The sequence below is a fragment of the Vulpes lagopus genome, chromosome 7, assembly GCF_018345385.1.
Source record: "Vulpes lagopus strain Blue_001 chromosome 7, ASM1834538v1, whole genome shotgun sequence".
NCBI lineage: Eukaryota > Metazoa > Chordata > Mammalia > Carnivora > Canidae > Vulpes > Vulpes lagopus.
The window spans coordinates 55,795,611-55,810,926 of NC_054830.1; the positions used below are offsets into that span (position 1 = coordinate 55,795,611).

General features: G+C 53.0%; 1 protein-coding gene across 1 annotated transcript; it reads left to right on the forward strand.

The window, feature by feature from the left end:
* Positions 1-10,802: 10,802 nt before the first annotated feature.
* DNAJB8 (DnaJ heat shock protein family (Hsp40) member B8) lies at positions 10,803-11,501 on the forward strand. The gene has a single exon (XM_041760467.1). It carries the CDS (start codon positions 10,803-10,805, stop codon positions 11,499-11,501), a length of 699 nt encoding a protein of 232 aa, XP_041616401.1.
* Positions 11,502-15,316: the final 3,815 nt, after the last annotated feature.

The following is a 15,316-nucleotide window of genomic DNA, read 5'->3' on the forward strand; positions in this document are numbered from 1 at the left end:
TCTCTGAATCCTGATTCCTCACCAATAAAAACAAGACAGCACCTTGCAGGGTGTTTTGAGGGTAATATGAGGAAGGCAAAGGGTCCTCATTCCTTGGAGAGCCCACCTAGCAAGGAGACCTTGTTCTAATGCTATTTCAGCCCACTGGGCTTCAGATTGAGCCCCTGCGCCCTTCTTCCTTACCACGCATCCCCTAAGGCTGTCAGGGTCCCTTGGGAGTGCCGGTGGGTACCTGGCTATTTAGTAGCTGCTTTCAGTATTGGTCCCCACTAGCCAGGGTGGGGGTCATCCATCCTGTACAGCTGGGGAAACTGAGGGCCAGGCAGGGATGGGGGGGGTCTCATTTCCTGGGAGGAGACAGAACAGGATGGCTCCCACTGGAATGCAAGCTAGAGTTGGGGGGGTTCCTCCTTGAGAGGGCACTCAGCGGGCTGTGTGCAGCCCACTCCCTTCCACCGCTCCACCTGCCCTCACCAGCCCACACTGCAGGGCCCCCTCGGGCAGTCTGGGAAAACACCATCCTTGCTCCTTTTCCCTGCCCCTCCCACCTAGGTTTGTCGGTGCTTATCTGGGGTGTGGGGCTGTGATCCAGCTTTCCCAGACTTTGAGGGGATGCTGAGATGGACCCCTCTGTTTTCTCAGAATTTAGGAATGGAGGGGATGTTTTTACACAAGCCCACACTACACCACACCTCCAACTGGCACCCTCCAAACTTTACCTCTAGGTCCTCTTCACCACACATGGACCAGCACCATCCCTTCACCTGTTCCATAGTGCCAGCCTCCTCCCCGGCCCCTCAGCCTCTGGCGGGTGCCCACCTGCAACCCTATCTCTTCTTCCTTAACCTTTTTATTTCAATTATGAAACATTTCAGATATCCAAAAATAGAGCTAGTATCATAACGAACGCCATGGTACACCCAGTACTGGTTTTCTACGCTGTGTAACAAATCACCACAAACTTAGCAGCTTAAAACCACACCCATTTATTATCTTACCATCACTGTGGGTCAGAAGCCTGGGCATGGCTTAGTGGGCTCCTCGACTTAGGGTCACACAAGGCTGCCATCGAGCTGTTGACCAGGACTTGGTTCTCAACAGAGGCTCGACTGGGGCAGGCTCTGCTCTGCTACCAAGCACCCTCAGGTTTTAAGCACAGGGGGCTGCCTTGCAGCTGGTTGTGGGTTATGACAGATCACTCCTTCAAAGTCAGCCGCAGACAGAGACTCTATAGGAGAGTGGCCAACACACAGGAGTTTTAGATAATGTCCCACAATCCGGGGAATGACATCCTGTCACCTTCGCCATATTCTATTGGCTATCCACAAGCCTCAGGTCCCGCCCAGGAGGCAGAGGCAGGAGAATGGAAGGCAAATTGCAGTCCTTCTGACACCCCCCCACCTCAAGTTAAGAAAGAAAACCTGATGGTATATTGAACCGTCCCAGCCCTATCGCCTGCCTGCCTTTTTCCCCAGAAGTTGCCAGGGCTTTATTAGTCCCCTGTATGTTATATTTTTACTACTTATGTACAAATCCTTGAGCCACAGATCATATTATTCAAAGTTTTTATATTTTGTATAAATGGTATCATAATGGTAGATTTTTTTTTTTCTATGAGTTGCTTTTTTTGTTGTTTACTGTCACGTTTATGGTGTTGTTTCACAGAAATATATGAAGTTCTGGTCCATTCGTTTTTCACTGCAGTGTATACTATTCCATCGCATAAATAGAACATAATGTATTTGCCCATCTTCCTGTTTCCTGTTATAAATGGGGCATGTGTAGCTGTTCTCACTCCTTGCCATGCATGAGTGTTTCTCTGGGAGTGTAAGCCGAGAAGTGGAATGACTGAGTCAAGGGACTTGGGACCCTCGCATCTATAAGATGAGGCCAAAGAATTTTCCAAACTGGGTGTTCCAGTGTATATTCTCACCAGCAGGGGGTGGGAACTCCAGTTGCTCCACACCCTTGCAGACACTTGGTAACGTCAAACTATTACATTTTTACCCGTTTGTTGGTAACACCAATGCAATATTGGTGTTACAGAGAGATTTCTCCACAACATGCAGTTGATTACATTCTCCCTCTGCTTCAAATCCTCCCAAGGGCTCCCCAGCTCAGTACCTGATCTCAGCTCTTGGGTCTGAGATACGAGCCTTGCATGACCTTTGCAGTCCCTGATCCCATACAGCCCCCATGCCCCCTTGCCACCTCCCTAGGCTCAAACACAACAGACTACAGACAAGTGCTCTCCCACCACTCAGGGCTTTGTGTCCACTGTTCCCTCTGTATGAAGCTACCTCAGTGTTTCAAGGCTCCTGCTTTACTAAGAAATAAATAACCTGACAGGTCACCTATGTGTTTTAAATGTTCACATTAAAGAAATGAATGCCTTAGGCACACTAAAAATACAAATGCAATATAACTGTGCTCATCACGCAATGGTTTCAGGGCTCAGACCAGAGTTTTCCACCTCAACACCACTGACATTTGGGACTGGATCATTCTTTGTGGTGGAAGTTTGTCTAGTACATTGTAGGATGTTTGGCAGCATCCCTGACCGCACTCTATGAGATGCCAATAGCAGCCCTGCCCCACCCCCCCACCGAGTCATGACAATAAGAAATGTTTCCCATCATTGCCAGACATGCCCTGAGGAGGGAAGATTGGCCCTGTTGAGAACACTGATTTATTTATTTATAAAAAAATTTTATTTATTTGTTCATGAGAGACCCAGAGAGAGGGAGAGACAGAGGCAGAGGGAGAAGCAGGCTCCGTGCGGGGAGCCCAGTGTGGGACTCGATCCCAGGACACTGGGCTCACGAACTGAGCCGAAGGCAGATGCTCAACCACTGAGCCGCCCAGGCGTCCTGAGAACACTGTTCTAGAAATTCATTTATAATGCACCTAGCCTGAAAGCGCAGTAGGTTTATAGTCCCATGACAAACACCATCCTCCCACCTGGAAATATTTTTTCCCAATGGGGCAATTTACGTCATTTGGAAACGACATCCAATGTCTAAACCCAGGATCATCACCTGTGTGAGGTCACAACCAAAGGCCAATGTCGCTCCTCCCAGTAGACCCTGCTGGAACTACCCTCTTCAAGCCCTGCCCTCTGCTTGTCACTTCCTCTGCTCAGTCCTCTCTTCTCTGCTCAGCTGAGAATGTCATCTCCTCTGCTCAGCCCTCCCAGATGCCCCAAGACAGGTATCACTTCTCCCTCAATGCTTGTTGCAGCTGCATTCACATGTTTGTGTGTGTCTGTTCTCTTTCTCGTAGCCTGGGATTGGGAGGGTCCTCTGTGGGTGGAGAGAAGGGGGTCACAGTTGAATTCAGCTCTGTTTCCAGCTTACACCCAGACCAGCGCAGGAAAGATTCATGGATCTGAATGGCTAATTGTGAATAAGTCTCTAGTTGATCCAGCAAAACTCAGATGTGCGCTGAGCTCCAGACAGGCAGGCCTGGGGAGGGTCCTGGGGACTGCAGGGAAGAAGCAAAACAGTTCTGGCCAGACAGGTGGGCCAGACACCCCCAGCTGGGGTGGGTAAGGGCATCTCTGGAGACACCATACCCCAATGCCCAGGCATAGCAGAGCTTCTGTCTTTGTGGGAGGCCCAAGTGTGTTCGCATGCACATGTGTACATTTGTGTTGATGTGTACCGGCATGCACATACATGTGGGGGCATGAGTGCCTGACATGCATATGCAGGTGGGAGGGCCCTATCTGTCTACCCTGTCTGAAAGGGAAACTTCATCACTCTAAGCTTTCCTTCTGCTTTGTTTTTCTTCATGGCATCTATCACTACCTGACTATTATTTATTCATTATCAGTTTCTTGTGTCTCCCCTACTAGGTGGCAACTCTATGAGGTCAAGGACCTGGCTAGTGTGTTCACTGTCATATATACATGCAGCACCCAGAAGAGTGCCTGGCTCATAGTATATGTATGTATAGGAGCTCAAGAAACAGGTGGGATAAGTGGTTAGATGGATAGATGAAAGGCTGGCTGGCTGGCTGGATAGGTGGATAGATGGATACGCAAGTGGTTGGATGAGTGGATGGATGGATGGGTGGATGAGTGGGTGGGTGGGGTATGGATGGATGGATGGATCATTAAGTGATTGGATGAAGGATGGATGGATGAGTGGGTGGGTGGATGGATGGATGGGTAGTTGGATGGATGAGTGGATGGACAGATGAGTGGGCGGGTAGATGGGTGGATGGGTGGATGACTGCTGGTGTGAATGTGTGCATATGCATGTAGGCCATGACTCTGGAAGATACTTCAGGCTTCTTTGTTCTATACTCTTTCCAGAAAGACCCAGGAACTCCACATCCTAGAAGCTGCAGAGGTCTAGAGGTGTGTGTGGAGGCTCTGGGGCTTGAGTCTTCCTGGAGGCTTGGGACCAGCTGTTGGAAGTGGGATTAGAGCCCTGCCCAGATCTGCTCCGTGTGGGGATGTGCCGAAGACTAGGGCACTGTGGGTGGGGAGAGGAGTGGCTGCCCTAACAGGCTGGTGCACTTTAGAACTTAGGTGTCTCACAAATGATGCCTTTGCTCAGGCGCTAAACCCCCACCAGAGGCTAGATCTGAGTTTCCAGACACCACATGGGCCACCACCAGGAAGGGTGTTGCCTGATTGGGAGTTGAAGGGAAAGAACCCAGAGGACACCCATTACCACTAGCTAGGAGGGTTGTGTGGAAACTGTCCTGGATGTCCTAGGAAGGGAAAGGGAGTCTGAGCCACATCTGTGTAGGGACCTGAGCTAAGATCATCCTGTTAACTCTGGAGAAGAGGAGAGGCTGCTCCCCATTTCCCATGCCTCCCTGTCTGGCCCTGAGCACTCACTGTCTCTTCTACCTGCCTGGTAACCTACCACCTGACCAGCTCTCCATCAGCTCACCAATTTCTATGTCATTTATCCTACCTATTCTTCTACAGACCTGTCCATCCCCCACTCTTTCCCTTCACTCATCTGTCTGTCCTTCTATACATCTGTCTATCCACCAATTACAACATTGCCATCATTAGGCTAGCATATCCATATATACAGCCTTTCCTCTATTCTAAGCTATCCTCATATAGCAACCCTATGAGGAAATGCTATTATTATTCCCATTTTACAGATGAGATGTGGAAATTGAGACACAGAGAGGTTAAGTGACTTCCCTAAGAACACACAGCTGGTAAATGGCAGAGCTGTCTGACCTAAAAGGCTGAGCTCTGAACCTCCCAGTTTTCACTTCATCCATCCATCCATCCATCCATCCATCCATCCATCCATCCTCATAGCTGTCCATCATTCAGTTCCTTCACTCACCTGTCAGTGTCCATCCAGTGGCCCATCCATCGCTGTCACCCATCCATCCTGAAGGTAATGCAGTTAGAGAACCAAGGGCCCTGAGGGGAGCGAAGGCCCGGACTGCCCATCTGGCTGGGTCGGTTGGACTGCGGGGGTGGGGTGAGCTGCCCCAGGCTGGGCAGGGCTGCAGGAGGCTGGAGGGAATTAGCCGAGTGATTGCCAGGATCATCTAATTAGGAACGCTAGTGATAAGCAGATAGGATCGAGGGTGATTAGAATCCTTTTAAAAAGCCACTCCATTAATTACAGAGACAGAGAGGGGCCTCTGGCTGCTCAGAATACCAATTGGCTGCCTAATCGGCCTCCATCAGCCCGCCCTGGGGAGCAGTCCTGGGACTGCTGTGTGACCTTGGGTGTGCCCTGCCCTCTCTGAGCCTCCCTGTACACTAGATCAGGCTCTGCCTAAGATTACCTGTCACCCAAGATCCCCTTTCTCTAGCCAGGCCACGACCCAGGGGGCAGGCTTTAGGGTGGGCCTGAGGCTGGGGTCCCAGGAGGGACACAGAAGCCTCTGGCCAGGGAGGCTAGCCCAAAAGGGAGGAGTTTCTGTACCCAGCTGGCGAATGAGGACAGAGAAGCTCAGAGAGGGAGGGAAAGTAGCCAAGCAGCCAGTGAGAGTCAGGAGGGCCTGGAGAGTAGAGTCATGCAGTGAGAGTAAAGTCATGCCTGCGCATCCCTGTCTCCCCACGCAGATCCCAGAGGTCCCTGCTGCTAACATTTTCAGTTTTGGGTTTCCGAGGACATTACTCAGAGCCATTTTCTGAAGGGAAGATCACCTCTGCACGCTGCCAGGTTCCACACGTGCCTTTGCGGGAAGCTGATCCCCACCTCGCCCTTGGTACACTGGAGAGGGCTTCCCATCTCCAGGGCATCTCCGTCAGCCAGGAGCTCGGCTCTGCCTCCGTGTAGCTGGTGCACCCTCCCATGAGGCCTGCCGCGTGCTCTGCTCTCTGAGCCCCGGGACAGCCGTGACCCAAGGGGGTCTCCAGTCCCATCTCCATCCCCACTACCTCTTACAGAGCACCCCAGGGTGGGGGCCACAAGCACAGGGCCTGAGGTCAGAGCAGTGCAGGGGCTCCAGAGCCAGCAGTGGCCAGGAAAGTTCCTCCCTAGAAAGACAGTGCAGGCGGCACAAGGTTCAGGCGAGGCAGGGCAAGGGGTGCCTGGCTTGAGGGGAAGTGTCCGTGGGATCTGGGGTATCTCAACACCCTGGGTCCCTTGTGCCTTGATGAAACCACCCACACACTGCCTCAATTACATTGCTATGGGATCCTCAGGCTTCAGTTGTAGTGATGTCTTTGTCGCCAACCACCCCCCGACCAATGTCACATTACCCTATTACCATCGCCATAAACATACCATCATTCCTCCCTTCACCGTCATCACTACCACTACTCCTGTCATTCCTGCTGTCACTGTCATCATCATCACCACCATGACCATCTCCTCCTCAGCCAGTATCATCACTGACCACACCACATCACAATCATCACGCCACCACCACCACATCCCACCGTCCCTCCATCACCTCAACCAGTATCACTGTCACTGTGACCTCCACGAGGCCCATCACTGCTGTTGCTCAGACCAGCACCATCATCATCACTGCCACCTTCCCACCTCTGACGCCACCTCCACCATCACCATAACCACCCACCTCCACCTCAACCAGTATTCACATTACCTTGACCACCAGAATGGCCCTCATCACCAACACTACCACCACCAGCATTGCCACAGTCACTGTCGTCACCACCACCATCTTCATCTCTACCACGTTACCATGACGACCATTTCTATGATCACCATCCCCTGCAACACCACCGTTTCCACCTCAACCACCTCCCTCATTAGTACCATCATCATCTCCTATATCACCTCTGCCACCTTCACCACCAATGCCGCCTCTGCCATCATCACAGTGTCACCATTGCCTGCACTGTCACCATCAGAGCCACCTGCACCACTACCACCATCAGAGCCGCCGTCGCTGTGACCAGATGCATGCAGTTGCTGGCTGTAACAGGTATGAAGGCATTTAATAGGAGTTTTCACAACCATAGGATGACCTGAGGCATAAAGACTGGGAACACAAGTCATCCTGGGGGTCTGCCTGCTGCTCCAAAGTGCGTGGATCTCACTCTGCTGAAGCAGAGGGGGCTCAGAGGATTGCCTGGGACTTGCTGCAAACCTCCGGATGTCATCTGCCTTCAGCTGCCTCTTTCTCTTCCACTTTCAAAATCACACGCATTGGCAGACTCTACCCGGAAACCACATGGGTAAGAGGATTCTGGAAAATCTTCCCTAATTCCCTAGGATGCAGAGGAGATGGTGGAGGAGGGTGGTGGACATCACGTCTGCCGCATTATTACCGTTGCATCAGCACTGTTGCTAGAGCACGTCATGACTCCTACCGTTGTCGGCATCCCTCCATTGCTGTCACAGCTCCATTCGGCCAAGTGGGACCATCATCAGCACTCACACTGCCATCGCCAGCAGCACCAGGGCCACCGTTACTACCATTTCCATCACCCCCACGATCACTGGCAGTCTACTGCAGCATTGCCCAGCTATTGCTGGAGACTTGTAGAACCTTCCTGAAGGGGAGTACCATTCCCCACCCCACTGATGCTGGCCTGGGCCACATGGCGAGAGCACAGGTGATATGGGTACATCACATCCCAGGAGAAGTCTTCAGAGGCACTCCACGTTTCTCTCAGCTCCCACTCCCATCCTCTCTACCATTTGAAAGGTATGTTCCAGACCAGAGCATTCCCTCATCCAGGATCCAGATGAGAAGACCTGTGAGCTGGAGCCCCAGTGATGTGGGCAAGGGCCAAATGTCCGTCATAAGGCTCCGAGATGTGGGGGGCGTTACTGAAGCAAAGCCGTACAGCACGCAACATGCACTGCCTCCATGACCATCACCAGAGTCACCACCTCCAGGAGCACTGTCACCATGACCAACCTCCCCAACAGTGCCACTACTAGCCTTTCCATCACCTCCTGTCACATCTCCACCATCACTATCAATATCACCTCTATCACCCCTAGTCCCCAATTATCATCCCCTCCATTGTCACCACCACACATTACCTCTTCGCTACAAGCCTGACTACTGTCACTGCCACTAGCACCTCTTCTGCCATTAACAACTTCACCATCACCACCATAATTGCTCCTACACTCACCACTGCCTCTCTCCTGTTCATTTCCTCTGTCAAGTGACGTGTGTTGGGTGTTAGCCCATGTGGGTGGGTGGACAGGGGCCACGGTGGACAAGTCCTGCTCCCAGTAAGGCAGGTGGGAACGAGTGCCTCTATCACTCTAAGTCGGGCTTGCAAAGCATCTCCAGATTCTGCTTTCATTCCTCTTGGCATTTGGGACTGGCTGGAACCTGCTGTCCCCTACTAGGTGCTGGGAACCCAGCGCTGATGCGTACGGAAGGAGGAGAGAGAGACAGAGAGAGAGAATACAGAGAAGGGTAAGGGCTATAGAAAGGAAGAAGAGAAGGCAGGCATGGGGGCAGATTGCTGGGGCTGGGAGAGGAAGAGGCATGCCCTCTTAGGTAAGACTTGGTGATCCGGGGGTGGCTCGGTCAGTTGAATGTCTGCCTTCAGCCTAGGTCATGCGTGATCCCAGGGTCCTGGGGTCGGGCCCTGCATCAGGCTCCCTGTTCCCTTCTGCCCCTCCCCCTGCTCGTACTTGCTCTCTCTCTCAAAATAAATAAATAAAATCTTTAAAAAAAAAAAAGACTTAGTGATCCCAATAGATCTGTTCCTCATTGGTGCAGCTACTACGTAGTGTGTTCCATCTTAACTAGAGGAGGGTGAGGGAAAAGGAGGAATAGATGTCAATCAGTATTGTTAATTGCTATTTCTCAATATGATCTAACATCGGAGCAAGAATTAAAGAAATGTAAATGCCTAGGAACATGTGGTTCCTTACTCACTCATCTTACTAGCTTTGCAGGGCTGCCAGGGCATATGATCACAAACTGGGTGATTTAGAATGAAAGAAATGTAGCCTCTCACAGTTCTGGATGTCAGAAGTCCAAGAGCAAGGTGTCAGCAGGGCTGTGCAGTTTCTGGTGACTGTGGGCTCCCCCTGTGCAGATTGCCACCCCTGTTCTGTGTGACTCCATAAGGACACTTGTCATCGGACTGGGGACCTGTCTACATAATCCAGGATACTCTCGTCTCAACATCCCTAATTTAATTACATCTGCAAAGACCCTTTTTTTCCAAATGAGAGCACATTCACAGGTTCCACATATTAGGACAGGAACATAACTTTGGGGGGACCACCATTCACTCCACTATACTCACTAGTCACATTATCAGTCCCGATTATTTTTTAAAAGATTTTATTCATTTTCTATGAGAGACACAGAAAGAGGCAGACACACAGACAGAGGGAGAAGCAGGCTCCTCCCAGGGAGCCTGATGTGGGACTCGATCCCTGGACCTGGGATCACGCCCTGAGCCAAAGGCAGATGCTCAACCACTGAGCCACCCAGGTGTCCCAATCCCGATTTTTCTTATCAGAATTGAGTGGAATGCTTCTTTTCATTTGCTGTCCTCAGACGGCCCTGTCTGTCTGCCTCTCTCTCTCTCTCTCTCACTGATGTGCCGTGTGGCCTCGAGTACATCCTACATGTCTCTGAGCCTCTTTCATTCAACAAATGTTTATTGATTGCACGGTCTTAGACACTGACGAACACCGCTGCCTTTGCAGGCCTTACTTCTGAGGATCTGGCCTGATAGAGGGCGCAAGAAGAATTAATTCCTGCTCCTGCCTCCCTTCCTGGTTCCTCACGTGCCCCCCCCCTCCCCCGCCAGCTCCATCCTAACAACCCAGCCAGTGGGCTAAGCGGATGTGTCCAGGAAGTCCTCCCTCCCCTCCCCTGACGGTGGTCCCGACCTGCACTGCCCACCTGGGCTCGGTCCTGCGGCTGACCCTGCCTCTGCTCCTTGGCTCCCAGGAGCCCAGCCCACAGGCCCAGCAGAAGCAAGCTCCAGATCCTAGTCCCGCCAGGGTGCCGACCTGGGCGGTGGGGGGCAGGCTGGTGTGCCCGCCTGTGCCAATGCGGGGCTGGGGGCGGGATCCGCCCCGCCCAGCGCCCGCCCCGCTGATGTCACAAAGGGCCAGGCCTCGCTCTGCAGGGGGGTGTGCCCCTGGCCTGGCCCCACTGTGGCAGTGTCCCCCTCCCCCCACCCCTCTGAGTGGAGGCGCCCACCAGTCCCTGAGAACTGGTACTATGAAAAGGTAAAGCCGCCAGGCAGAGCCGCGCCCGGAGCCAGCAGATTCCAGCAAGGCCCCCGCAGAGGGACCCACACCAGCTGCTGCCTCCCCCCCGCCCGGGTCATCCCAGCCCCCGGGGCCCGCGTGCCCAGCTCACCTTCGCCCCCGCCTCTGCCCCCCATCGCCGGCGGCATGGCCAACTACTACGAGGTGCTGGGGGTGCAGTCGAGCGCCTCCCCGGAAGACATCAAGAAGGCCTACCGCAAGCTGGCCTTGCGCTGGCACCCCGACAAGAACCCTGACAACAAGGAGGAGGCCGAGAAGAAGTTCAAGCAGGTGTCCGAGGCCTACGAGGTCCTGTCCGACACCAAGAGGCGCTCGGTGTACGACCGCGCGGGCTGCGACAGCTGGCGGGCCGGCGGGGCCAGCACCCCCTACGGCAGCCCCTTCGACACGGGCTACACCTTCCGGAACCCCGAGGACATCTTCCGTGAGTTTTTCGGCGGCCTGGACCCTTTCTCGTTTGATTTCTGGGATGCGCCCTTCAACAGCGACCGCGCGGCCCGGGGCCATGGGCTGCGGGGCGCCTTCTCGGCGGGCTTCGGGGAGTTCCCGGCCTTCATGGAGGCCTTCTCGGCCTTCGACGCCCTGGGCCGGGCCGGCGGTGCCAGCCGCACCACCTTCTCGTCCACTTCCTTCGGGGGCTCCGGCGCCGGCAGCTCAGGGTTCAAGTCAGTGATGTCGTCCACCGAGATGGTCAACGGACACAAGGTCACCACCAAGCGCATCGTGGAGAATGGGCAGGAACGCATGGAGGTGGAGGAGGACGGGCAGCTCAAGTCGGTGACCATCAATGGCAAGGAGCAGCTCAAGCGGGTGGACAACAAGTGAGTGGCCGGCCCTCCCTGGGGCCACCGCTGTCGCCGCCACCACCCGCCGCCACCCACCTGCCGCGCGGGCCGCAAGCTAGGCTCAGGGTTAATAAACATGCCAAGTGAGTTCATGGAAACAGCTGGCCTGAATGTGTGGGGCGTGGGGACCTGCTGGGCCGGCGCTCAGGCCCCTCGGCACCACCTCCACACCCAGGCTGCGTTACTGGGAGATGCGGGGGTGATCTCTCTTGTCTGTGTCATCTGGGCTGGGGTCTGTCTATCTCAACCCAGCCCTGTTCCTCTGTGCCCACCATCTGCTCTCTGATGGGGCTGCATCATGTCTCAGCCCACTGCCCCCTCAGTGATGCCAAACACAAGTTACATCATGATGCCTGCCTTGCTGTGTACCTTCGGTGGCTCCCTCTGCTCTAAGCATAAAGACCTCAGGCGTCGTCCTCACCATGGGGCCCTGGTGGTCAGGTCCCCGCATGCCTTCTCAGTCTCACCACCCTGCAACCCTCACTCTCTGAGCCCCAGACATACTGGCAACCCTCTATTCCTCCACTGAACTAAATGCCTTGCAACCTCAGGGCCTTTGCACATGCTGTTCTCCCTGGTATATGCCCATTCATCTCGAGGCCTTTGCTCAAGCATCACTTCTTCAAGGAAGCTTTCTCCAACATCGCTATTCTGAATTAGTCCTCCACATACCCCACTCTGAAGGCCCCTCACCCATTTCACCCTGGCCCTTATGTGTTGTCTGAGAGATGTGTGCCTCCTTGACGACACTGCAGGTCCAAGGGAGCAGGACCTGTAACCCCTCATCACTCACTGTATCCCCAGAGTCTAGAGCAATGCCGGGGACTAAGGGGCAAGGTATATTTGTTTTGGGGTGTTGAGAGATATGCGCTGATCTTAGGCAAGCCAGAGTGAGGCTGGTTGTCTAGGAGGAAGTGAGTGCTGGAGCAGGAGACAGGAAATACTGGGTCCTGTTTCGGACCAAGAAACACAATTTGCGGTGAAGGCTCCTGCATGCCTCTGTAGTGCTCATGGCTGGGCCCCACGGCTGGACTTCAGGACAGGCTGTTGGTATGATGCTCTAGTGCTGGTCAGCATAGCTGGTGGGCATCTTTTGAGCAGCTTTATGGGCTGCGAGCAGAGGGGCAAGTAGGGAAGAAAGTGAGTCCAGCAGACAAGACCATGGACATGTACAAGGACCCTGGGCAGGTGTTCTGAGGACTGGGGCTCTGTTGTAGGATTTCCCCAATGACCCCCAAAGGAAGCCTACATAGGGGAGACTATAGCCTGATGTGCAGACATCGCACACACATTTTCATCCGTATTTGTGTAGCACATAGAAGTGGAGGATGGTTTGATTTTGGTCTGCTGCCCCAGGAGGCTATAAACTCCACAAAAATAGGAGCTCTGATCCTGTTTTTGTTCATCTCCAGTACCTAGCCCAAGGCATGAATATAGTAAATACTCAGTAAGTATTTGTTGTATGAAGGTGTTTGTCTATGAGCCCGAGTGAGGTCTCTATAGCTGGGCCACAGGGCTCTGTCCTCAGCATTACATCCTCAATAAGGTTTTGAAGGAGCCACAAAGGGCACAGGCCTCACATTCTCAGACACACTCCACTGGGGAGGGGAACAGATGCAGAGCTATTGCCCACGTCAGAAATAAGATGACCAGCTCTTGCAACTGGAGTGAATATAGTAACTCTGCTTTAAAGAGAAGAAGGAAATTGGGCTGGGCAGACCTGGCTATGTCAGTCATGTGTGGATATGGAGCTGGAGATCTTAGTGGGCCACAAGCTTTGTGTGGCCAAAGGCGTGAATGAGGAAGTGCCTAGGAAGTCTCACGTGCCCTTGGGGAAGCAATGGTTCTTCTGTTCAGAATTTCTATCCCACTCTGTGCTCAGCTCCAGGCCCTGCCCTGGGAGAGGGGCAAGAGCAGCCTGCAGTGGATCCAGAGGGGGTAGCTAGGGTGGGGACAAAGTTGGAGACCTCATCCTAGGAGGAGCTGGGAGACCCAGCTTGGAGAAATCCAGCTGTGTAGATCCCAGTTGTCCCTAGGTGTCTGCAGGGCTCCTCCAGGCCAGGAGGACAGATGGGTCTGAGCCCAGGGATCAGACCTGGGAGCCACTGGAAGGGCCAAGTGTCCCAGGGAGCAGGTCCTGGCCTTATGGAACTGGAGCTTTATTGAAGACAGCAAGGCAGACGCCCCTAGAGGGGAGTGAGCTGCCCATCACGGGAGGGGTGACAGTGTTGAGTTCTGATTACCTGTGGGCCTACGGAGTGCCAATGTTTTAAAAATATTTTTTTTATTTTTATTTTTTTAAGAGTTTATTTTTTTTAATTTATTTTTAATTTTTATTTATTTATGATAGTCACACAGAGAGAGAGAGGCAGAGACACAGGCAGAGGGAGAAGCAGGCTCCACTCCACACAGGGAGCCCGACATGGGACTCGATCCCGGGTCTCCAGGACCGCGCCCTGGGCCAAAGACAGGCGCTAAACTGCTGTGCCACCCAGGGATCCCTAAAAATATTTTTAAAGTATGTTTTTATTTTGAAACAATCTCAAGTTACAGATGTGTCATGTACTTTTAATGTGATGTAAATCAAGAAATAGGTATTGAGCGCTTATGGTATGCCAGGCACAATTGTAGGTCCTGGGGAATACGGAGGTGGGCAAGAGTCTGCCCCTAATGGGGCAGACATTCTGCTGGGGAGCCAGAACAAGCAGGTGTGTAGAACACTGTCCCCAGTCGTAATGAATGCTAGAGAGGAAATCCAGGCGGGTAAGCTCACGGAGAAGGATGGGGTCAAGGGCATGGGAAGGAGAGTGTTTCGTCAGGTGCTCCTGGGAGGCTTTCCTGAGGAGGAAATGGGAATGACAGTGAGATCATGGCCCACGTAGTTATCTGGGGGAAAAGCCTTCTGGACAGAGGGGACAACAAACACAAAGACCCTGTCCTGTTGAGGAACAGGTGACAGCAGAGGCACACAGTTCCATTTAAAGCCCTCACTGTCCCAGATTGGAGTCATTGACCCATGTCACATAAGAGAAACTGAGGCAAAGAGAGGAGAGTCACATAACTGGCAAGTAGCTGAGCCAGAATTTCATTCAGGATATTGGGACTCCAGAGAATTTATCTTCCAAATAATAATAATGGTAACAATAGCCACAATACTTGCAGCAACAAAGATCGATGTGCATATGTATGTGTGCCTGTGCATGCATGCATGGGTGTCTGTGAAAGATTGGCATGCTAGCAATTCCTTGTTCCTTGGGGGGTAGAGTGGAACCAGAGGTGGAGGTGATTCCAGGTGCCAGGGTTCAAGGCTGATTAGTGACAGGGTCTTGGTTCCCAGGCTGGGAAGAGGGGAGTGTGGACGTGGCTAGGAGGGGTGCTGTGAGTGCCAATCGGGCTGGGGCCTGAGCAGCTATTGCTCACCTATGCATCTCAGCTCCTAGCCTGGCAAGTAATAGGTGTCCAATAGATGATGTGAAATGAAAGAAGGTGGGAGCACACTATTCCAGGGACCAGCAAGAACCAAAGGGTGTGCTCAGAGGATAGCCTCTGATCATGATAGGAGAAGCTGGTGGGAAGCCATAAACGTAGAGGGGAGGTTGGGGCTTGGTCAAAGACAGACCTGGGAGGAATTCATCCCCATTTCCAGATGCACAGCTAGACCGAGGAACACCCATCGATTTGGCAGGGAAGCCTAGAGGTGGCCTGGGTACTTTTCTCCCAGGTGAACATCTGGGCTTCTTAAAGGCTTCTTCTAGGAAGTCAGGGGACATCACCCCAAGATCTCTAGGGGTTGCA

What these genes read in the sequence shown, in the direction of transcription:
- DNAJB8 (XM_041760467.1), top strand. Translation starts at nt 10,803, where the DNA reads ATGGCCAACTACTACGAGGTGCTGGGGGTGCAGTCGAGCGCCTCCCCG.